At 45.8% G+C, this 25707-nt stretch overlaps 1 protein-coding gene across 1 annotated transcript; it reads right to left on the bottom strand.

The window, feature by feature from the left end:
- Nucleotides 1-1509: 1509 nt before the first annotated feature.
- LOC148505709 (E3 ubiquitin-protein ligase RNF170-like) lies at nt 1510-24854 on the bottom strand. The gene is made up of 6 exons (XM_088447827.1): nt 24817-24854; nt 15380-15455; nt 13760-13868; nt 4078-4151; nt 3142-3252; nt 1510-1815 (listed from the first exon to the last, which is right to left on the bottom strand). The coding sequence occupies exons 1-6, from the start codon at nt 24852-24854 to the stop codon at nt 1510-1512; spliced, it is 714 nt and encodes a 237-aa protein (XP_088303953.1).
- Nucleotides 24855-25707: the final 853 nt, after the last annotated feature.

Below are 25707 nucleotides of genomic sequence, written 5' to 3'. Positions count from 1 at the left end.
GATTCAGGGCCTAAGCTTTTTAGCAAATTTGCAGTAGAGTCTGAGAAAGACAAAGCATTATTGTGTTTAGTCTTTTCATTGTCACATTACAGTACAACCTCCTTAAGTAGAACTCCCCATTACCAGCACTGACTTCCCTCGTTACATCTCATCTCATTATGAATGGATCTGCTTTGACAAGTACAATTATTGGTTACAAAAACAGACAACAAAAACTAAATTTTCAACTTTTTAATGCAAAAAAAACTAGGTGCCACATATACAGTAACTGGTACCAAAAATAAATATAACTTATATACAGACGTTCTGTAATATATATTACATTCAAGTAAAATGAGGGTAAAGCGGACATTATTTATACAATATCCCCATTTTTCTATTGAAGTTATACAATTAATTTAGAGGTTCAATGATGAAACGGTCATTTGCTAAACAAGTTATAAAAGAAAGATAAAACAAGGCCCCATTTGTGCCTGTTGTATTGTCACACGCACAACCTGTGCGCCTTGTTTTGTGTGTTACTGAAACTCTTTAGCAGTTTTACTTGGACTTTTATTAAACCTATAAAATTCTAAGGCAATGTGACAGAAGAGCGCGGATGTCAGGCCGGAGGCACCCACGTTACAGAGTACGTGTAAATGGGGATAAGTATACAGGAGAGTGGTCAAACAACCTGGAACGTGGCTGAGGAAACAAATTACGCGTTGAAAACTGCGAACGCCACTTATGAAGGTGAAAAGAAATGTGGGTAAAGAAGTGGCTTCGGCAGATACAGTGTTTAACGCCCGGGCGTGCTGTCACTCACCATTGACAGCACGCCCCCTTTGGTGCGAGACCCATAGCGACTACTTGGCCGTCGCTATTCGGGTCTCGCGCATGCGCACAACGGAGCTCCCTCCGTCGTGCGCATGCGCACTAGGGCACCATCGACCCGCTTGCGAGCGCTCAGCGCTCGCGAGCGGGTCTGAATCAGGCCCTGAATCAGGCCTAATGTGAAGGTTTATTCTGGGTGCTGGGACACCAAGAAACATGGATATAGCATATATTACTATGCTGAGTGCTATGTATGAGATTGGAAGGCTGGACAGTGAAATGGCTGGGGTAGCAGATCACTAATGAGCCACGAGCTGGTCCCCGGTGCCCCATGTACATGTGATGCTGTAACGCCATGAAGTGGGAGCCCGGACCAGGATGCCCGGGAGGTTCTCCAGGCTGCATAGTGCTGATCCAGGCACCCCGCTAGTCAAATACTGATGCCACAGAGGCAGCAACAGTAACGCCCACCCCCCTGGCCCTGCGCGCAGTCCTAGTTACAGCCCTGGTGTATCGTGTGCCCAGAGCAGCTATATACTCACAAACCTAATAAAAATAGGTCACTAAAATAAAAAAAAGTCTGTAACAAAGATCTGCTTAGAGTCCATCTCAACGCCTCCCACCATACATTCACCAGATGGGAGACCACAACACACCGGTCCTGGAAAGTCATAGCGAGGCTGAAGACATGTCTGGTCAAGACTCGGACAAGATGCTCTGCGCGGTCGCCTGAGCCACGGTTATCCCTTCTGATCGGAATTGTTGACAAATGTTTATCGTGCAGATCAAGAGCAGGGTGACTACAACTAGGTCATCGATGGTGCTGAGGACTCTGCACATGGGGTCTGTGATGACATCGAACGGTGGAGACAAAGACCTGATGGCCCCAAATGAGCACACAACTATTCGGAGACAGAAGATCCACACAAGTCCACCCATAGTGAAGATCCTTCTCAGGGCAAGATGGAGAAGTGATGGCAGGTCGTACAGGTAGTCGGTCAGCTGATGGGGGGGGGAGAGAGAAAACAATGATGAAATAAAATAACCACAGATAGCTAAACACATAAACAAATGGTTGGTGCACGTTTCCAAGGCTGCACTGTGATTACACGTATGTTATCTACACGTATCATAACATATCATCAATAACTTGGACCCGGCTTATAGATTAGATATAGATACGCCTCATAAATGACGGGTCTAAAGATACGTGTTAATAAAGATATGACATATCACAGAGTGGTGAGAGGTAATGTGAATGCAACGGAGTTCACCTTCCCAAGCACAAACAAAGAAGACACTAAGGGCCTGATTCAGAACCGGACGCTATTTGCGGACGGTCGTTCCAAAAAAGGGGCCGACTATTTAAATTGAGCGCTTGCTCTTTGCGGTTTGTTGACGCCTCTATGTCTGAGCGAGAGAACGAAAAATGCGCTCGCTATTTTGTAAAGACGCCCCTTTGCCGTTCGCATCACACGTCATCTCCGTTATTTATTAGATTAATCGGGAACATCGAAAGGCATCTGAACTGCTCGCAGTGGTTGTGGTAAGTTTTTCTTACCGCAATCACTGCGAGCAGTTCAGGCTAAAAGACAACCAAGTTACGTGGTCGATGACGCTCCTTTACTAATTATGCACTCCCATTATACGCCCTTTTTACCGTTTGGCACGCCTGCGTTCGGATCTCCACTCCCGTTTTCAAGCACCTTCCCGTTACCACCCACAAACGGTACATTCTGTCAATCACATTAGCAGCCCCTCGCTGTTTTGCGAGCGTATGATTTCCGACTGCAAAGACTGGTTTGCGCATGCGCATTACGACCCATACGCATGCGCAATTGTGCGAACATCGCTCAGAGCGAATGAGCGGCCGCTTACGAGCGGCTCTGAATCAGGTACTAAGCTCAAAACACAGGCACACACGTGCAGTGTGATAAATTATATGCGTGTTTAGGTCACACCAACAGACATGTATGCAACTCCAGATCATGCCCTTTGTGTGTGCAATTTTATTTGCTGGAAAATTTTTTTTTTTTTAAAGATATTATTCAGCAAACATTGCAGATGCAGAGACCTGTATATAGAAGTACAGTTACTATACTTGATTTTCATAGGATGCCTACATTTGGAATAATTATTTTCATTTTAATTTTTTTTTTTGAGGGGAGAGATCTCTACTCATTTCAGAGCCTATAATAAGTTTTTGTGTCCCGACGACTAGAGGTGTAAACTAGACCGCTGGTGGCTTAAAGGGTTAAATTAGTCATCATCTATAAACAGTATCTACTAACCACCCCCCTCCCCCGGTGATGTATATAATATACTTACAGGTCTCCGTTTCCCTGAGAAGCGATTATTATAACGTCTGATGTCCTGCATAATCGCTCGGCTTATTTTATCTTGCTGGATTTCACAAAAATCATTGTAGAGGATATGAACCTATGATAGGAAAATGGCGACATGTTGTTAGATTCCTTCTCAGCGCCAAATGCGAGAACTAAGGCCCTCATTCAGAGCCGCTCGTTAGCGGCAGTACGCTCGTTCCGAGCGATGTTTGCACATCTGCGCATGCGTACGCTTTTTAGTATGCATGCGCGAACCAGTCAGTGCGGCCGAAAATCGTTTGTACGCTATATAGCGAGTGCCTGCTATTTTGAGTGACAGAATGAGGCGTATGTGGGTGGTAACAGGGGAAGGTGCTTGAAAATGGGGAGTGGAGATCCGAACGCAGGCGTGCTTAAAGGTCAAAACGGGCGTTTTATGGGTGTGTATATTTAAAACAGCAGCATCAATGACCACGTCACTGGGTTATTTTATAGCCAGAACTGCTCGCAAATTTGTGGTAGCAAACACCAACCACAAGAATAGCGAGCAGTTCATACGCTGGTCGATGTACTCGATTAATCTAATAAATAGCGGACATGACGTATGGTGCGAGCGGCCAGGGGGCGTTTTTAACAAATAAACGAGCGTATGTTTTGCTCGTTCGTTCAGGCTTAGAGGTGTGAACAGACTGCAATGTGCGTACGGATCATTTGAATAGCCACCCCTTGTTTTTAAACGAACGACCGCAAATAGCGAACGGCTCTGAATGAGGGCCTAATAACAGTGACTACAGATGGGAAAAATGACAGTTAGGAGCTGATTGGCTGGAGCACTATTATCTTATGTAAAAAGATTTAAAACACGCTGCATATGGTAAAACTCGTTGATAACTTACTGAGCTGTATCAAAGCAAGACTAGATGTAGGAGTCTTTAGGTACCTTTTGTCTGCATAAGGGACAGCTAATGGCTCCCAACCAGGGGTCGTGCTTCCAGTACTCAATGAGACAGGAACCTAATGGAAACACAGAAAAAAGATGATATTACAGTATCTGCTTTATGCAAATACACACTCAGTCAACAATGTTATACTATTAGCAATATAAAGATCATGAGAGCGCTCGCTCTGAATCAGGGCGTCCCTTTTTTTAAAGATGGCCTCCTGGCCGCTCGCATAGCTGTGGGTGAGCGGCCAGGTGATGGTCATGATGGTCAAGACCATCGCGACCATCAGGCTTGCGACGAGACCCTTGTGGTAGGGTCTCGTTTACCGCAAGCCCCAGTGGACTTCCTGCTCTAATAGAGCAGGAAGTCCACCTACTGACATCATGAGTGATGTCAGTAGAGCCGCCCACAAACGGCCGGCGTTCCTGCAGGAACGCCTCCGTTTGCCCAGCCACCCCCCCCCTGCCCACCTCCAAAACGGGGCAAGCTGTCAATCACCATTGACAGCTGCCCCGTTTTGGTGCGAGACCCGTAGCAATGGAGTGCCTGTCGCTGGCCGGGTCTTGCGCATGCGCACGCCGCAGCCGGCTCCGGCGTGCACATGCGCAGTGGGGGACCATCGACCCAGGTCTGAATCAGGCCCAGTGTCACAAGCGAGCGTTTTACCACATTTCATTTAAAGGGCTCAAACTTTTTTTTTAAAGTTTTTCTAGACCCAATGAGATTCCCAAAGGGCCACTTTGGGCCTCTCTAATTAAAGGTGGCAAAGCATCATGGTGGCCAACCGAGTCGGACTGGCTCATCGCCTGGGTATTGCTGGGATCCACTGCCAGTCCCGACTCCCTGCACCCTAGCCCGCACATACACCTGTAGGTCACGCATGTACACTAGCGTCACTGCTCCGAAAGTAGTAATGAAAAGATTCACTGCTCTTAAAGAAGCAGTGATATACTTCGGGGGGGTGACACCTATCCCCCCAACATGTCCCCTTCCACCAGGTACACAACGGGCTGCTTCTGGACTACCCACTTACATTTATGATTGCAGCCACCTGTGTGAACTAGTTAATTGATGAGTCAGGTGTTTCAAGTCAACACAGGTGTCTGCAATCATAAATTAGGTGGGAAGTCCCAGGAGCAGAGCATTTTGTACCTGGTGGAACAGGTCACGTTGGAGGATCTCTGTGAAATCCTAATTATTTCGGAGCCGTTGGGTGGAGGGCGGGGGTCTTTTGCTTCACCCCTCCTCGAGCCAGTCCTTAGGCCATCGGCCCTTCTGGCATACACCAGAAGTGCCCGATGGCCAGTCCGGCCCTGTGCCCTGCTGTAGGCTCTGGGCCTGATTCAGAGCTGAACGCTCTGACCAGAGCGCTCGCTCTGAATCAGGGCCGTCCCAGCTAAATTTGGAGCGGCCTCCTGGCCGCTCGCATAGCTGTGGTTGACCACCCACAGCTTATGCGAGCGGCCAAAAAGATGGTCGCGATGGTCAAGACCATCGCGACCATCGGGCTTGCGACGAGACCCTGCGGTAGGGTCTCGCTTCCACAAGCCCAGGAGTGATTTTGGCTCTATCAGAGCCAAAATCACTGCCACTGACATCATTACTGATGTCAGTGGGGCCGGACTCAGACGGTAGGCGTTCCCATGGGAACGCCTCCATCTGGCAGTCACGCCCACCAAAGGGGGCGTGCTGTCAATCAACATCGACAGCACACCCGTTTTGGTGCGAGACCTGGAGCGACGGAGAGCCCGTCGCTATCCGGGTCTCGTGCATGCGCACGACGGAGCTCCCTCCGTCGTGCGCATGCACAGTGGGGCAACATCGACCCGTTTGCGAGTGTCCTTTGCTCGCGAACGGGTCTGAATGACCCCCATTGTACTGTGTGTCCCCATCTAATACTAAATGTTTGTCTTGCAGCATGACAATGTGTCCTTAGGCCATCGGCCCTTCTGGCATATTCCCGATGGCCAGTCCGGCCCTGTGCCCTGCTGTAGGCTCTGTACTGTGTGTGTCCCCCATCTAATCCTAAATGTGTCCTTATTGTTATACAGAGAGGTTTTATTCCTTGCATGAGACATTGATGCTTCATTTCCTTTCAGAGGATATTCCAAATTGTTAGGAGTCACTTAGAACATTCTATGGATATTTCAGGATCAGGAGCAGTAAGGGTTAAGGAGCGCGCGGCCCTGCACTGGGCTGGGAGAGGCGCAGGTGCCTGCATTTATTCCTAACCATGGTTCTGGTAAAGAGGGCTACTGATAATTAAGCCAAGCACATGAATACATATTTGCAGCCCGAGCTTCCTGCCGGTTTCCTGGACATATGTCTCGGGATCAATGAGAGAACGATAGGGCAGCTGAACAGGAATGAGAATAAATTGGTTCAGCCATTTCCTGCCCGCAATTTGTGACAGTTTTCAAGGTATACAATGACTTATTCACTTGGCCGGGCGCCCGCCCCTGCCATTGTTTGTTGTAATGAGGCGGGCGCTTCCTGAGGAGAGATGCCCAGCTGGCTCTCTCGTACTGCAGGGAAATAAAACAACCCCATTTTCTGAAGACTCTCAGTCGCTGTTTCCTGAGCTGTCCAGCCTGTGCCAATCTGTACAGGGCAGTCACGATGTAGGCTTGGCTTTAAGGTCTCACAATCAATTCTTTAACTACAGTACGTGGAGATTGCATTACTTGAGAACGCTTCTTCCTCTCATTAATATAACGAATGACCTCCGTCTATAGTAAATCTGTGTAGGCGCTGTTGCAAAAATAATGAACATATTTAAAAGAACTCTACCATGGGGTACGTCAGATTTTCTTCTTTCCTGAGCCTCACAGATTACGTTTTGGTGGCGCTATGATTTACAGCCCTTAAAGAGTCACAATTTATTACCTTTAACCTTATATATCTTCATATTTTAATCTTCTAACATATGGGCCATTTGGCCACAAATAGCATGGACAGTGGTAGGATACCATTCCTCACTAGACAGTTATGATAAGTGAATGAAGCAAGGAAGCAGGAAACTGGGAGTACCCTCATTCATTTAGCTATACTCGGTGGCACAAATGGCTATCGATGTATCCTACAGATTGTCCTCCACGTTAAAATCTCTTTATAGATGCTGATTATATTATATGAGACCTCAGAATAAAATAATTACTATGCTGAACACTATGCAAGGTTATCAGATGAAAAACGTTTTGTGCCATTTTGATATATTTAATTAGACACATTAAGAATAAGACGCATCTCTAAAATAGGCTCAGCTCACAAAATGCCCCCAAGGCGGCCGCTTACTGCCCACCCCTAGGCCGCGTAGATTATGGACATCCACAAACTGCCTCCAGTATCTTGCTTTGATGTGCAGGAGGTGATATAATATGGCCCAACAGGAATAAAAATAATACATGTATTGACTAACTTCAAAGATTCCAAGCTTCTCTCCACAGACCAGAAAAACAGGAGCGAAACAGGCAGTTATCCTGTGTCACCGTAAGACCGTCTAATGCTTTAATAACCCACAAAGCAAAACATGGATTCAAAGAGCCGTTGTGTAAATGGAATTACCCAGAATTCTTTTCTATGGTTTATTTGCACCCTGAACTTCTTTCTACAACAATACATTGATATTCCTGACGCTGGACTTCTATCTTCATACAGTTCTTATGCCTGTCAAGTATTCTCCCTGTGTACACGTATTAAATGCAATCAGTAAAAAAAATATCTGTGAACACGTTGCCATATGTCACCCATTTTCTGCACACACCCTCTGCAGTGGCTGCTGCTATATACTGTAGGCACAGACTTGCCGTTATGTAGTATACAGCAATGTGGTAGTCTGTCAGGCAGCAGGTGGCGAAGTGCAGCGCAGATAGCGACTCGTCATCCAGCACGCATGATTTGTAGCTCTTCTGCCAACACCGAGCGGAGGGTTTAAAAATAGCCAACGAATCGGGGTGGAACTTTTGAAGTCACAATCTCATCTTGGACAGTTTTAGTAGGTCAGGCACTGCCGGGCGCAGTGCCACGGAACCAAGGCTGGGCGCAGTGCCACGGAACCAAGGGCCAAGGCTGGGCGCAGCGCCACGGAACCAAGGCTTACAGGTGATGCAATGCCAACCAAAATTAAAGAGAAGCTTTAACTCTTACTCTGCTGGTATGGCAGCGCACCAGTTTCCACAGGGGTCACAATAGTTAAAGGATGGTGCAACAGAGAGCAAGCTCATCATTATACGGCAAAATCATTGTTTGCACGGCAAGTGATAGGGTTACAGTTCTAAGTTCTTGGTACAGGACACAATGACCTTGTCATGTTACCAGTGAATGATCGCAGGGAATACCGGCAAAGAAGGAAGTGTGTGACATTTACTGCCGGGAAGAGACATGGAGTCCTAGTACACTGCAGCTGCGATAATGTTTTATTTACACTCGTCGAACTAAGGGCCTGATTCACTACGGATCGCAACTGCGATTGCAATAGCGATTACGCACGCAGTCTCACTGCGATAGCATGCTAATCCATTGTGATCGCTATGCCGTCGCAGCACAACATAAGGACGCCCACTTTACCTTACACATATCCGTAATCCTTAGCAAGACTGCGAAACCATCGGTAACATGGAGTACCATCGCAGCCTCACGCACACTTGCACAAGGTCTGACCTTACTCTTGAATTGGAATTGCTAACCTCACCGCACGCTATGTGTACTCAAGCTGCATACGGTATCGCAGTGGCTAATTTATGTACGCCCATGCAACGGTGTTCAAATGCGCTGGCACACCAGCGTTTCACTGACCTCCCCCCCCGTCACCTCCCACAAACGGCACTTCCTGTCAATCACTCTGCGTAGTCACTGCGATCGCAGTCTCGATCGCAGTGGACGGTTCGCACACACGCACTGCAGTGCATACGTATGCGCAGAATGCAACAATCGGCTGATTGCGTGCGTAATTGCAGTTGCGATCGGTAGTTAATCGGGCCCTAAATAAATGTCTAACATAGGTCACAGTGGCATATAGGGAGAGAGTGAAGGGCCCCCGAGAGAGAGCCAAAGCATTTGTGCTTCATAAATGCCCCCTTCCTCCCACTCCCGCCCTAAGATTTTGCTCGCACTGCTCCAGACCTCTGGAACTCTCTCCCTCTCCCTATCAGACTCTCCACCTCTTTGCAATCCTTCAAACGGGCTCTCAAGACCCACTACTTCATCCAAGCCTTCCAGCTCTCATCTTAACTTGCTGCAACATGCTTCTTCCTCCCTGTCTACCCCATCTGACGGTGGCGGGGCTTGACGAATCGCGTCATTAAGCCCCGCCCCCTCGCGGTAAAATTGCTGCGATTGGGCACAATTTACATAGGGGGCGGGGCCAAATGCTTTGATTCATGCAGAATCACAGCTTAAGCCCCCGCCCCCTTCACGGAGACCCGCGATTGCCGCGGGTATTCTCCTAATTCTGCCCACTTCACTAGGAAGTGGGCAGAATGCGGGAGAAATGCCTACCCTTCCGGGGGTGCGGGGGGTTACCCGAAAAATCGGGAGCCTCCCGCGAAAACCGGGAGGGTAGGCATGTATGCCCCTGTCTGTCTGCCCCTCCCCTTTAGAATGTAAGCTCTTATGAGCAGGGCCCTCTACCCTCTTGTGCTTCTCCTTCCTTTACTTTCATCTACTTCTTACCCCCTCACCAGGGCACCTAACACTTGGCTGCTTATGCTCTGTTGCTTATCTGGGTGTTATGGTCAATAATGTAGCAATGTATATTATCCATGTCCTTGTCCTATACTGTACTGTAAGCATAGTTGCCTACCTTTCAGTTGCTCTTCCCGGGAGAAGCCCGGGTAAGAGAAGCAGCAGGGGGGGTGATGGGGGCGGGGCCTGACAAATCGCGTCATTAAGCCCCGCCCCCTCGTGGTAAAATTGCCGCGATTGGTTAAAATTTGCATAGGGGACGGGGCCAAACAACGTGATTCATGTAGAATCACGTCTTAAGCCCCGCCCCCTACACGGAGACCCGCGATCGCCGCCAGAATTCTCCTCATTCTGCCCACTTCACTAGGAAGTGGGCAGAATGCGGGAGAAATGCCTACCCTTCCGGGGGTGCGGGGGGTTACCCGAAAAATCCCGCGAAAACTGGGAGGGTAGGCATGTATGACTGTAAGTCACTTGTCAAATTATTTGTTTCTGTACTTTGTAAGGCGCTGCGGAACACTTGTGGCGCCATATAAATAAAGGATAATAATAATAATAATAATAATAATAATAATAATAATAATAATAATAATTGATGTCCAGAATTCTTGTTGAAAACAAACAAATGACCACCAGGTGGCGATCCAGAGCAGACAACATATGGACTAAAGAGTGCGCATATTTTTATTACCAGTTATTTATATAGCGCACACATATTCCGCAGCGCTTTACAGAGAGTACTTGGCCATTCATAACTATTTAATATGATGGCTGACGAAAAGAAAGTGTGGAAATTCTCTGGGTGCTAATTTTATACAGACAATACTTCATTCTGCCCAGCTATCACTACAGTAGCAAATATACCCCTAGGTCTGATTGGTGAAAGGTTTAAAAAAGAAAATATTACGCAGCACTTTGTAATCAGAGCATGCTTATTCATTCACATCAGTCCCTGTCTCAGTGAAGCTCTTAGGGGCCTCATACATCAGGCGGCCATCAATGATCGCCAATCCGTCTGGGAAAGTCTTCATGTTAAAATTCCCTGATTTGGCGATCCCAATCATATTTTGGTCAGGATTGGCAAATCAGGGAAATCCAACATGTTGGATTTCACCAAAGCCCCGATTCCCGGTGTCTGGGGTTTAGAGAATTGCGCAATTAAATTGTTGATATATGGGGCCCATTAGTCTAATACTTTACTGTAAACACACAGATGTACACTTATTAGGGCCAATTCATTCTGCAGCCTATCAATGTATCTATATGTGTTTCCACACGAACGTGGTGAGAACATACAAACTCCACAGTTGTCACACCGGTCCGAATTGAACCATTGCTCCTGTGCTACATGGTAAGGATGCTAATTACTCCATGTTATGTAAATTATAGTTTAACTTGAAATAATTAGCATAGATTTGCATTTGGCTTTCACATGTTTTCACGATTCTATTCAATAACCGTCTTTATCACAGTGTTATAAGGAATAAAAATGCGAATCGATGACTTAAAAGGCTGGGAAATACTGTGTTGCTTAATAGACATTAAACACTTGGCACAGTGGCTAAACTCATTGGTAATCACAGAGTTATTGGACAGCGAAACGCAGCTTGTTAAAAAAACAAAAAACTTTTTTTTTAATGATAATTTTAGTTTCAACAGAACCTGCTCAGATTTGTTTAAACTTTAGTACCTCTGCTGTGTTGTAATAAATCAATGTCTCTAAATCCACTTTTCAAGGGCACGCAGCGTGCCATGTTTACCTGTGGAGCAATTACAAGCACAGATAATAAATCTGGCCTATGCGATCTGCGGCTCCCTGATGAGGGGCTACAACGCCTAGCCGGACTGAGCATGCTGTGAGTTGTAGTTGCCCTTGCTCTGATTGGCCTGGTAACCTCTCCAGCATCAGATGCTCCTAGATTAGGCCATGCCGTATAGGGAGAAGGATGAGGAGCTGAGAATGAGATCTATATAATTTAATTTGCTTTGTGACTGAGAGACCGGTCAGCGACTAGTCACACTCTGACAAGGGGCAGTGAGAACTGAAAAGTGTTTTATTGGAATATTTACTCGTGGTCAACAGTTTATGGGGTTTTTTTAATCTTGCACTGCAATAGCCATAGAAAAGGTTTCTTTGATGTTGCCAATAATTCTATTTACCTCTTTTAAATAGGAGGAAATGCATAAACTGCAGACTTAACGGAATCCCCCTTTAGTCATCGTTATACTGGAGTATTGCATTTACTCTGACTGCTTGGCCGTTACAGAGTTCTCACCTCTTTCTGCCAGCTGGAAGTATCATGAAGGCGGAGCGTGTACATCAGGGGAATAATGTCATTACATAAACTAGTTCCTGGCCAATGCTTACATCAAATGTATTCACTTTACAGCATCTGCCTTGACTGCTGTGACATAAGTGTACCTGTCACCAACACAGTGGAGAGTGCAGCCTATCCAGTCGCTAGGAACCAGTGACATCACTGAGAGTGCAGCCTATCCAGTCACTAGGAACCAGTGACATCACAGCCTATCCAGTCATTAGAAACCAGTGAGATCACTGAGAGTGCAGCCTATCCATTCACTAGGAACCAGTGACATCACTGAGAATGCAGCCTATCAAGTCACGAGAAACCAGTGACATCACTGAGAATGCAGCCTATCCATTCATTAGGAACCAGTGACATCACAGCCTATCCAGTCATTAGAAACCAGTGAGATCACTGAGAGTGCAGTCTATCCATTCACTAGGAACCAGTGACATCACTGAGAATGCAGCCTATCCATTCACTAGGAACCAGTGACATTACTGAGAATGCAGCCTATCCAGTTCACTAGGAACCAGTGACATCACAGCCTATCCAGTCATTAGAAACCAGTGTGATCACAGAGGATGCAACCTATCAATTCACTAGGAACAAGTGACATCCCTGAGAATGCAGCCTATCCAGTCACTAGGAACCAGTGACATCACTGACAATGCAGCCTATCCATTCATTAGTAAACCAGTGACATCACTGACAATGCAGCCTATCCATTCACATGATACAGAAGGTCAGAGTGTCAGTGAGTATTTCACAGTTTTACATGGTCATGTTTTCCGGGATATTCCGTTTTTTATGAAGTCCGGGACTCAGTGCCATGCCCGATATTACTTTATAGATTAGATATATATATATTCTACTGCCACGATTGCACTTGTTATGTAACAGTGCTGTAAGGATGGCTGAGACCTGGAGTAGTACTTTTGAGTATTTTAAAGTTTTCTCCAATTCCGAGCTCACATACAGATGGAGTCTCTCTCATGCCCAGGGCGCTAAAACAACTAGCTATAGCTCTGTCTGGAGCAGCAGTGTGGAGATCTTTTGGATCAATGCAGTATCGCCATTGTTGTATTTAATACAGAAAATAACTGTGAAAATAATACTGATCTCTCTCACGTTCTGTATTATTTTTGTGTTAAACTTGCGCAGTGGAGCGGGGGACGCTGTGGAACAGGTAAATTTATCGCTGCAGCATTGTGATTTTTGGATCGATTCTATCAATACATGGTGTCTTGAGAATAGATCCAAAATCATGATGTATTGGGAGATGAACATCGATCTTTTGGAAATATCGGGGAACGATACCCATCCCTAGCGTGGAGATGCTCTGGAGAAAATGTTTCTGGAAAAGTCTGTTGATCTTATTCTGGAGTCGGTGCTAGGATGATGGAACCAGCCGGCAGCTGAATGCCGGCAAGTCTAGAACACTACCAACAATACAAGTGGCTCAGGGCTCTATGAGTAACATGTTTGTTATTGTCACCAGGGGAACGTATATATCCCTTATCCCAGCAGACTTCAGACAGCTGATTTTTACTGCAAGATTTAAATGCCAATCTGAACTCAGCCTATAAAAACAATTCTGTGCATCTTGTAACTCAGTTTAACAACAAGCGACAAAGCAAACCAATAACCATACTTATATAGACTTGATGATGGTGCTATTGTTACTCACCGCAGAACAAATGGCCGCAGTTTGTCTCAACCGGGGAGGTGGCAGTCTGCAGACAGACTGGGCAGGATAAGTCACTGTGGAAGTGAGGGTGGTGGCTCTTATATGACTTCTGAAAAAAAATTGAAGGGAGAACTTAATTATTGGACAATTTGTAGCTTTAGACTAGAGATGTGCGGGTTCGGTTGTACTCTGATCTTTTCGCCACATTAGTGCAAGTTCGGATTAGTTCGGATTTATCTTATTGGCCATCCAAAACACGTGACAGCCAAATAGCCAATAATAAATCTGAACTTGCGCTAATGTGGCGAAAAGATCTGAGTAAAATCGAACCCGCACATCTCTACTTTAGACATCTATTACATTTCATCATTTTAAATGAAGGACAATGACTTTTCCTGTAGAATAACGCTCCAGGAAACGGGCTGGTTGTGCCAGTAGCTGATGCTCGGCTTCAGCGCCAAAATCATCCAATTCTGCCTACCCCATCCCCCACCACCCCCAAAATGACTCATCGCCAGTCTCACTTGTACTCCCGCTCGAAGGGGTGGGCATGCGAAGGCAAGCGACCCAGTAATGAAGACGCCGGTGTTCCTCCCCTCTTAGCGCAATCAGCCTCTGCCCCCCACAAACACACCTAGGGCTATATTTACTAAAGTGAGAGTATTTAGAAGAGGAGATGTTGCCCAAAGCAACCAATCAGATTCTGGCTATTATCTTCTGGAAGGTGCTAGTTAAATGTTAAGTAGAATCTGATTGCTTGATATGGGCAACATCTCCACTTCTAAAAACTCTCACTTTAGTAAATACGCCCTCTAGCGTCCTCTATACTGGGCTATTTGCCATGGGTGTGGATTAACAGATAGACAGTAAAAAGGTTGACAGTGTCTAGATAGACACCAGATGTTAGACAGCCAGTAGGTAGAATGGGACAAAAGGTCTACAAACTAAAGGTCGACATGTAAGAAGGTCGACATGTACAAATGGTCAACAGGATCAAAAGGTTCACAGAAAATGGTTGACATGATTTTTTTTAGTTTTTTAGCAATAATCTTCACCCTAACACTCCCATTGGTGCCTAATCCTAACCTTACCTCCTGGTGCCTAACCCTAACTGTCCCTTCTAGTGCCTAGTTCTAACCCTCTGGTAAGCACCTGACCCTCCCTCCTGGTGCCTAACCCTAACCCTCCGGTAAGCGCCTAACTGTAAAAAAAAATATATATATCATGTGTCAACCATTTTTTGTTGACATTATTTCTGTCAACCATTTGACCCTGTCGACTATTTGTAACTGTCGACATTATTACAAGTTGACCTTTAGTGAGTCGACATTTTGTCCATGTCGACCATTTGAACCCGTCGACCTTCTTACATGTCGACCTTTAGTGTGTCGACCCTTTGTCCTTGTCGATCTTTTGTCCCAGTCGACCTATTGACTGTCTGACATCTGGTGTCTGTCTAGACATTGTCGACCTTTTTACAGTCTATCTATAGTCCGGAACTCATTTGCCATGATAGCATTCTCTGGCACTGCGCTGAATCATGGTTACCTATATATGCCCGTTTGCATACGTGGGACAGAAAATACTGAATGACGGCAAGTAATAGAACCTTACACTCACTTTGTGGTGGGTCGGGGGAAATAACTCCTTGTCCTTTCCTTGGGGATTTGTGTCCCGCTTATTCACAGCACCACACCTGAGAATATAATAAAGTGATTAGCAATGGGCACATCCAGCACTTTGTACCATATTCCCTTACAAGGACAGAAGGACTAGAGAGTGACCAGATACAGGGACATAGTTATATGAATGGCAAAAATAAAATAATTCAACACTGCTGTATTTTGTTGTTGTTGTTTTTTGTGCCAGATGAACGAATGCAAATGTCTGATGTGTTGCTGTGGGAATAAGGGCCTGATTCAGAGCCGGACGCAATTAGCGCTCGCTCGTCCAGAAAATAGGGGTGGCTATTCAAATGAACCGTTCGCTCTTTGCAGTCTGTTTACGTCTCTAGGTCTGAACGAGCTAACAAAACTTGCGGTCGTTTTTTGAAAAAATACGACCCCTGGCCGCTCACATCCTACGTCATGTCCGCTATTTATTAGATTAATCGAGTACATCGACCAGGGTATGAACTGCTCGCTATTCTTGTGGCTGGTTTTTGCTACCACAATTTTGCGAGCAGTTCTGGCTATAAAATAACCCAGTGACGTGGTCAATGACGCTGCTGTTTTAATTATGCACACCCTTAAAATGCCCGTTTTGACCTTTAAGCACGCTTGCGTTCGGATCTCCACTCCCCGTTTTCAAGCACCTTTGCCCATCAACCACCCACATACGCCTCCTCCTGTCACTCAAATTATCAGGCATTCGCTATTTTGCGAGCACATGAATTTTGACCGCACTGACTGGTTCGCGCATGCGTATAACGATCCGTACGCATGCGCAGTTGGGCAAACATCACTCGGAGCGAACGAGCGGCCGCTTACCACCGGCTCTGAATCAGGCCCTTAGTCTTCTGTATTTCAATGTCTTCATCTACAACACCATTCTAATGCATTTTAAATAGCCATTAAGCACTGTTATATAAAGATGTAGTTCTTCCATGAGAGCAAGCGGCTCAGCGATGTATGGGCACATAGAGCCAGGTGCAGATGCTCCAGCTTTGCACAAATGGATATTTATGTGTATACTGGACCGCATGCAGAGTTGTGTGCATCTTTGGGAGTGGGCCGTCCCTATGTGCATGCTTGGGCTGACACCCTTCACCATTATCAGTCCTATGCTAGGTGCAAAAGATACGTGTGAAAATATGCGTATTAAAGCTTCCGGCCATCTCTGTGTAGCCCCCCATTTTCTGGCCTCACCCCTCTCTGAACGTTGAGTGCATGAGAACGTACAGTCACAAGGGAAAATGTGAGTGAAACGCGTAGGGGTCTCTGTTCCAGGGCATGTAAAGTGTGAAAGCACTCTAGACACGCTCCGCAAACAGGCATAGGTTCAACACTGCATCAGTCCCACAATGAGATACTGTGTCATGATACTGTACATACATAGACATAACATACATGACCAATATAATACACAGGATGAATGCCGCCTCATTTTGATGTCAGACAGATTTGGGAGCCAGAGGAGAAGTTCAATAATGAAGCTTTGTGTATGAGACTAACACAGGGCCAATTGTCAGGAGGAATTTTGTCCATAAGAGGGATTTATGGGAAAATATACAGTAATATAAATAAAAAATACTCCATTCAGCTTCCTGCAGTTTCATAGGAATCATACTTGCTAACTTTGGGCCTGATTCAGACCCGCTCGTGAGCGCTGAGCGCTCACAAGCGGGTCGATGTTGGCCAAGTGCGCATGTGCACGAGGGAGCCGGCTCCGTCGTGCGCATGCACGAGACCCACATAGCGACGGGCAAGCCATTGCTATGGGTCTCGCTACAAAGGGGGCGTGCTGTCGATGTTGAGTGACAGCACGCCCCCTTTGATTGGCGTGCCGTGGGCGTGGCTGGCCAGATGGAGGCGTTCCCATGGGAATGCCTACAGTCTGGGGCCGGCCCCACTGATATCACAAATGATGTCAGTGGGAGTGCTCTCAGCTCTGATAGAGCCAAAAGCACTCCAGGGCTTGCGGCAGACGAGACCTTACCACAAGGGTCTCGTTGCAAGCCCGATGGTCGCGATGGTCTTGACCATCGCGACCATCTTTTTGGCCGCTCGCTATAGCTGTGGGTGGTCACCCACAGCTATGCGAGCGGCCAGGAGGCCACTCTAAGAAAGAGAAGGAGGGCCCTGATTCAGAGCGAGGGCTCTGAAAGAGCGTCCGGCTCTGAATCAGGCCCTTTGTACACCTGTGCTCTGAAAGATCCAGGAAAGAAATCCAAAAGGTCACGGTGGGCGGGCTAAGGTAATGTGGTTTCCTTATCATTGACATCCCATTGCATCATGCCCAGTCATCGATTGGTGGGTAAGCATGATGACACGAAACGCGTCTCTCTGGCAGACAATGCATTTTGCAGCAGTGGGAGGGCTCTGATAACATGAGTTGCATCATCAAGTCCTTATCTCCGCCCACTTCTGCCTGCAGGGAAAGTTGCAGAGATTCCCATGCGTCCAAGAGGACTCCTAGAAATCTGCAAGTCGATAGGTATGATATAAATATACATGGACTCTTTCATATAAAATCTGCCAATGGCATTCCATATACTGTAAGAATATTGGGCAACAAAATCAAGTAGCGTCACCCGACAGCGTTATCGCAACAATACCATATTCAGCATGGAACCCACCAATCTGCAATCTTCCTTCCCTTAGAAGCAGCAAAAGGTCCTGGCACATTAATCAATGTGTTTACTCGTACAAACCAGCGCAATATGCAGAAAAAAAGGCACATGACCAGTGGTGGATCCAGAGGTGGGGCTTCAGGGCGGTCCAAAATTCAAATATGGGAGCCACACCAACTGCCAGTGCTGTTTGGCAGCATTTGGGGTGGCAGTTGGTGTGACTCCCCTAATTGAATTTTGTACCACACTGCAGCCCCACCTCTGGATCCGCCACTAAACATGACATCACAAAAGGGAAACAAATGGCAGTTTGGATCTGTGCGTGTTGTGTATGTATGTCTGCAGTGCTGCTTTGCATACATACAGGTGGAATGCAAGTAATCGTGCTTCCCACATACTCTAGTCTGAGTAATTATCACTGTGCTGTAAAATTCCTACACAATGACTCCAGCCCCATATGTGCATCAGAGCCCGCGTCACAGAGTCCTCTTTGGCCTACGCTATGCGACACTGTTCCTTAGTCCAAGACATATCTGTGGTATGGGAGAAGGTGTGTTGGAGCAGTACAAAGGTCTGTGTATACAGTACATAGGTAGTAGAGAAATTAAGATAAAGCCAAAAAACCCACTGACCTAGCTGTAGATAAGACCAGCCCACAGAACAGTTTACAAACAATGTTGCCTTCGTTCAACTTCAGCCTATATGAACAGTAGCTGTACTTGTCATTATTTACCCCTCATATTCACAGCAAGTAAAGGTTTATGTATCACCCAACATAAACTCATGTATGCTAGTTGAGGGGACTGTATTATTTGCTACAAAAGATATCTGTCATCTTCATGGTAATGTAGCGCTAGCCACATCCGATATCCATTGTCAGAAAACGTAAAGTTGTTTAACGAGTTGCAAAAATAACTAATGTCAGTCTGCAAATGTGAGAATAGCAAAACTATATTGAGAGGCTCCCTGCAACTCGTTCTTTAGGTCTGGTAGGGGAAGGGATGTATTTACGAATCCAGCGCTCAAAAATATCGGTGCTGGAATCCCAACAGCAGTCGGAATCCTTAACGCCGGCATCCTAGGGAGAGGGTTGGGCTGCAGGGGGAGGGTTAGGCTGCGGGGCGGAGGAGGGTTAGAACACTTACCTAGTTAGGTCGGGATTCTAACTGTTGGTATTTTGACCGCCAGGATACTGTACCCAAAATACGGAGAAGACTTACTGTATTACAGTTCCCATACTGTACGGCATGGCAGCATGAGCTGGTGCTGTATGTACACTGAATATTACAGATGTGAAAGGAGGGAAGTTGTAATCTAAACAGAACAAATTATTTTTCACCTGATGGAGGAGTTACGTCGATGATGCTTAGGTTTGTAATATTTTAATATTTGTCATTTTATAGGGGAATTACCAATACCTGGAATAGCCCCAAAGCCCTGACATAGTCTCCAAATGATCTCTATGAATACCTCAGACTAAAAATTATTTTTAAATGATGTCCCCTTCCCCCCCATAGAGAGGAACTTTGAGGTTTCCATGACACTGGGAAACAAACGGGGGTCTCTGTATGTAGCCGGAACTGCTCCAGTACTCCTAAGCTTTTTCTCCGATTGCTGAATAAGATGAGGAAGGGCAAAGAAAAGCGCAGTGAGACACAGCAACACAGGCTCTTTGGGGCTGATGCAGAGCTGACTGAGGGCCTGATTCAGAGCCGCTCATAAGCGGCTGCTCGTTCGCTCCGAGCGATGTTCGCACATCTGCGCATACGTATGGGTCGTAATGCGCATGCGCCAACCAGTCATTGTGGTCGGAAATCGAGCGCTCGCAAAATAGCGAGTGCCTGCTAATTTGAGTGACAGGATGAGGCGTTTGTGGGTGGTAACAGGGGAAGGTGCTTGAAAACGGGGAGTGGAGATCCGAACGCAGGCGTGCCAAACGGTCAAAACGGGTGTTTTAAGGGTGTGCAGCAGCGTCATCGGCGACGTCACTTGGTTGTTTCTTAGCCTGAACTGTTCGCGGTAGGAAAATCCAACCACAAGCACTGCGAGCAGTTCAGACGCCTTTCGATGTACTCGATTAATCAAATAAATAGCGGAGATGACGTAGGATGCGAGCGGCCAGGGGGCGTCTTTACAAAATAGCAAGCGCATGTTTCGTTCGCTCGCTCAGACATAGAGGCATCAACAGACCGCAAAGAGCAAGCGCTCAATTTAAATAGCCGGCCCCTTTTTCTGAACGAGCGAGCGCAAATAGCGACAGGCTCTGAATCAGGCCCTGAATGTCCATTTGCGGAGGTTATCGTGTGTGTTTTCGCATTGCGCATTTTTCGGAACACGGCGTTCACAAGTACAGGTGATGCAAAGTCATCCGCATTTCAGTCACATCTCCACTTTGGATGAGGGGGTGTAATTGAGCTGTAATGGAGTCTTCTCACGTAGGTAATTTTCAGTGCGGCGGTATTAATGCAACTGGTGGCTGCGCAGAACTGGATGCAAACGCAAATAAAGCACACCTGTATTTCAGACATATCTTTTGCACCAAAGTATAGGTGACTGGAAGTGTGCACTGATGATAAGTAGCAAACCAAGCTTACGCAATCGGGGAGGGCTCGCCGCAATATGCGTACAAATATTCATACGGGCGAACAAAGACATTTTCTTCTCGTACACGATTTCCCACCAGCACAGCACCAGGCTCTTTAAGTTTAGACTTTGGCTGCTGTTCGGAGGAGATGGGATGGTGCAAAAATAAATTACTTGGAGCTATACTAGAAAATGAAAATAATAAAGAAATAGATGTGCAGTGCCATATATGACCAGCAGGTGTAGAGAAATCCATTACAACTGTTTGTTTATTTACTATAATCTTATACGGCAAACACGATGTACACAGAATTGAGGGAGGCACGGTTTTCCTGCCAAGTTACAATCTAGTCTTTGTAGGCTGGGATACATGGAAGCTCAGCCCTCGGCTAGAGAGAGCCGACAGTAGGATGTGAGCCAGGGGTCTTCATCGGGTTTCTCAGTGTTACTAGTATTACTATAGTGTTACTATTATATGATAACTGTTCTTAATAGCTGAGCTATTCCTTCTCCATCATGTATAGTGAAACGCAATGTTTGTAGGCTATGACGCAGAAGCATTCCTATAAATCAGATTACTCTCCTGTGCATTTGCCCTTTATATAGTTGTGCTGTTTGTATGCACAATTCAATAATGTGGCATACTGTATGTAAATATGTGTGGGCTGCTGGGGAGAGTCTTGTGTCTGGCTATGTTTACATGACACACCATACATGCCTATACTCCTGGAAGGGTGGGGTGGCTTCCAAAAATCAGGTGGTGTTCCCGGCCGCCAGGAAGAGTGGGCAAGTCTCATGGAGCTGGCTAGCACCCGTCCGCACTTTGTCCCCCCCCCCACACACACACACTTACAGAGCACAAGTGGGCAGTCTGGGGAAGGCGATGGTGCAATCCGCGCAATGCCTGTGATCTCGGCATTACAGCTGGAGAGGGGGGACCACGATGATGCAATCATAAAACCACGCTCCCCCACCTACCTATGTCGCTGCCTCACCCCCTGTTGTGCCGACACCGCTGGGGGGGGCAGCCAAAAAGTCGGCAAGAATGGTCTACACTCCGGGCCTGATTCAGAGCCGGACGCTATTTGCACTCGCTCATTCAGAAAAAGGGGTGGCTATTCAAATGAACCGTTCGCTCTTTGCGGTCTGTTCACGCCTCTAGGTCTGAACGAGCGAACCAAACATGCGGTCGTTTTTTTGAAAACTCCGCCCCCTGGCCACTCGCATCCTACGTTATGTCCGCTATTTATTAGATTAATCGAGTACATCGACCAGCGTATGAACTGCTCGCTATTTTTGTGGTTGGTTTTTCCTACCACAATCTTGCGAGCAGTTCTGACTATAAAATAACCCAGTGACGTGGTCAATGACGCTGCTGTATTAATTATGCACACCCATAAAACGCCCGTTTTGACCTTTAAGCACGCCTGCGTTCGGATCTCCACTCCCCGTTTTCAAGCACCTTCCCCTGTTACCACCCACATACGCCTCCTCCTGTCACTCAAAATAGCAGGCATTCGCTATTTAGCGAACAAACGATTTTCGGCCGCAATGACTGGTTCGCGTATGCGTATTACGATCCGTACGCATGCACAGATGGGGAAACATCGCTCGGAACCAACGAGCGGCCGCTTACGAGCGGCTCTGAATCAGGCCCTCCATCCATTTTGCTGGTCATTGCAGTTTTTATTTTTTATTTTCTGTAACCCGTTCCTGACTGCAGGTAGAAATGACCAATACAACGTTTTAATTATTTGTGTTCATTGTCTCCACTCTGAACAACTAAAGCTAACAAAATAAATATTCAATTATGTTTTGCTTGGTAGCAAAATAGATGAAATATCTTTATTGTGTGGGCAATAAAAAAAAATAAAAAAAATCAATAAACCAACAAAATTAAGTTTCCTAAACTTTAAGTCAATTTCCAAAAAGTGTCATTGCCTAATTCTACCGGGTGCATTAGAATAATTTATACAATCCCAAGTAAACCGTACAACAAACAAAAGGATTACCAGGACAAAACACATGTAGCGCACTCGCATTGTTTTCCCTGGAAATGTTTCTATTTTGAAAACAGTCTAAACTGTACAATGCAACCATTCTTTTATTCTATGAGGGGGGGGGGGGGGAATTCAATTCTTGTCAACGTGCACAAGTGGTCGCATCTAAAAAATTACAGCACAGTCACATCACACTTCTACAGTCGGCAAAGGAAGACATGCCATGTCGGTGGCTACTAGTTGCCAGGGAGACGGTCTGAACATTGGCAACTTGAGGCCCTCAATGAGAATTGGATCACCCCTAATATGTCAGATGTTTCTTCCTCACCTTCTGTTGTTATACTCTGGGCTTTGCAAATATTTACTACCGATGAGGCTTTATAATAAATAAAAAAATAACAAAAAGAAGAAACAAAACCCAGCACAAACATATTTTAAGGACAAGTCATGTTTGATGGTTGTGGTGTAGCATTAGATTGCTGAGATATTACCGCACGTAACATTCTGATAATCACCTGTCTATCAGCAGAGTCCCTGAAAATGACTTTCAAATATTGACAAGTCTACGTTTGCACTTTGTATACAAGAGAAAAGAGAAACGTGCAGGGGGGAGGATTCCATTTATGGTCTAACACATGACCGGTAATTACATACTAATTACATTAACAGCTGGACCACTGAGCAACCTCTGTGTTATGATAACAGGAACCAGGGGCGTAACTAGGTTATTTGAAGGCCCCATAGCAAAAGTTTGCAAGGACCATTATATACCACGCAATGGTGAAAATTTTTATAATAGGAATATAAACCAACATTTTGCTCAATACATGTCATATTCTTACAGGTCTTCTGCGAATACACGAATCGTCAAATTTGCAGAAATAGAGCTCAGCGTAATAATTACCCACTCTCAGTTACATCGCTATGGATTAGGCAGCAGCTTTTAAAAAAAGACAATAGATTCAGAGCCGGACGCTCTTTGAGAGCGCTCGCTCTGAATCAGGGCGTCTCTTTTTTTTTGTAAAGATGACCTCCTCGCCGCTCGCATAGCTGTGGGTAACCACCCACAGCTTATGCGAGCGGCCAGGTGATGGTCGTGATGGTCTTGACCATCGCGACCATCGTGCTTGCGACAAGACCCTTGTGGTAGGGTTTCGTGGCCACAAGCCCCAGGTAGCTTCCAGCTCTAATAGAGCAGGAAGTCCACCTACTGACATCACTCATGATGTCAGTAGGGCCGCCCACAAACGGCAGGTGTTCCTGCAGGAAAGCCTCCGTTTGCCCAGCCACCCCCCCTGCTCGCCTCCAAAACGGGGCAAGCTGTCAATCACCATCGACAGCTGCCCCGCTTTGGTACGAGACCCGTAGCGACAGAGTGCCCGTCGCTGGCCGGGTCTCGAGCAGGCGCACGCCGGAGCCGGCTGCGGCATGCGCATGCGCAGTGGAGGACAATCGACCCGCTTGCGAGTGCTGTGCGTTCGCGAGCAGGTCTGAATCAGGCCCTGTATTAGCATTGACTTCCTTGTAGAATGATTTATATCTTTTATTTACTTTAATAATAATAATAATAATAATAATAATAATAAAATAATAATTTTATTTATATAGCGCTTTTCTCCTAAAGGACTCAAAGTGCTTTACATTTGCCTTTACAGTACAAAAAAGCAGAACATTCATACTCAAATATTCCCGATTGCTACTCTTAAAGTATTGGCTGGTAGAACTCTCTTAACAGCTTTATTGAACGAAATCTATATGTATGGTAGCGATATATTCCTTATAAGGATTGTCTAAAAAAAAAAATAATGGAATTCATATTTAGAGAAATTTACCTTACCATAAGTAACAGATAATTTTTGAAATTTTTTTTTTTTTTGAGCAGCAGTGTTTTTGTTTTTTTTGACATTCATAGTTCCCTGATTGGTTAGAAGGCATTTTGTATTACACAAAGAAAATTGTATCTAACATATTTAAATTTGGTTACATTCCTTTAGGGTTATGATATAAATATGGTAAGCATGTATACCCATAGATGGAAACCTATAATTAAAAGGTTTGGGGAAAAAATAGTTCTGTTAAAGAGCATTTCATTACAGTCATTACGCTGCTGGTTACAGAATTTGACTACAGTACTGTATGTCACTAGAATTAGCTATCTTCAAAGTTCTCGGATGTTTTCCTACCTGGATTGCACAGCACTGCAGAACGTGTGGCGGAGCATGTTGTCAGCGTCGGTGAAGGCAGCGCTCTGCTGTAAGTCGGTGTCAGGGCACACAGACATACAAGGCGGGCTGTTAAATATTAATCAGGTGTCAAGGTTTTCATAATAAAACAAAACCCACACAAAATGGGTTAAGGGAATGATTGTAAGAGAACGAGCTACGTACCAGGCTTCGCGAAAGCTTGGGAGGTATTATTTTGGGGGAAAAAAAGATAAAAAGCCCAGTCTTTAGCAATATTATTAAACTGAAGCCCATCAATCATTAACTAGATCATGTTCATGTCACAAGTATTGTGGTCACATGACATCTGAGAAGCTCTCTCATGGCCAGGCAGCGGCAGGTTGGTATAGTACAATGTAGGTTTGCAAGTTAGCAAATATTTCTGGTAAATGCAAATAGTGAACTACTTCAATTACTACCATGGAACCGATAAGCTTTACAACTTCACTGTTTCCCTGCACATGAAATTATTCAGATGCATGTACGTTATATAAACCCTATAACCTGTAATTATGGACATGTTAGTACATCAGTGCTATTCTACACACTGGAGACCTGATTCAGACCCGGTCGCTAAGTTGCGCTCGCTCGCTCTGAGCGATTTTCGCCCGTCTGCGCATGCGTATAATTCGCGGTGCGCAAGCCAGTCTTTGCGATCTGTTTTTGGTTACTCGTAAACCACTATCAGGTCGCTACTTTGAGTGACAGATAGCGCCGTTTGTGGGTGGTAACTGGGAAAGGTGCTTGTTAACGGGGGAGTGGTGTTGCGGACGCAGGCGTGTCAGGCTGCCAAAACGCCGTTTAAAGGGCGTGCATAATTAGCAAAGTAGCGTCATTGTACACGTCACCTGC

Source organism: Taudactylus pleione, unplaced genomic scaffold (assembly GCF_031769625.1).
Source record: "Taudactylus pleione unplaced genomic scaffold, aTauple2 ptg000442l, whole genome shotgun sequence".
Taxonomy (NCBI): Eukaryota; Metazoa; Chordata; class Amphibia; order Anura; family Myobatrachidae; genus Taudactylus; species Taudactylus pleione.
This window is presented reverse-complemented; position numbering and strand designations above follow the sequence as displayed.

Coding starts and splice junctions, on each gene's coding strand:
- LOC148505709 (XM_088447827.1), bottom strand. CDS start 24,854: ATGCTCCGCCACACGTTCTGCAGTGCTGTGCAATCCAG. Junction 13,869..15,379: donor TTCCCCCGACCCACCACAAA/GTGAGTGTAAGG, acceptor ATTTTTTTTCAG/AAGTCATATAAGAGCCACCA. Junction 4,152..13,759: donor CTGCGGCCATTTGTTCTGCG/GTGAGTAACAAT, acceptor TGTTTCCATTAG/GTTCCTGTCTCATTGAGTAC.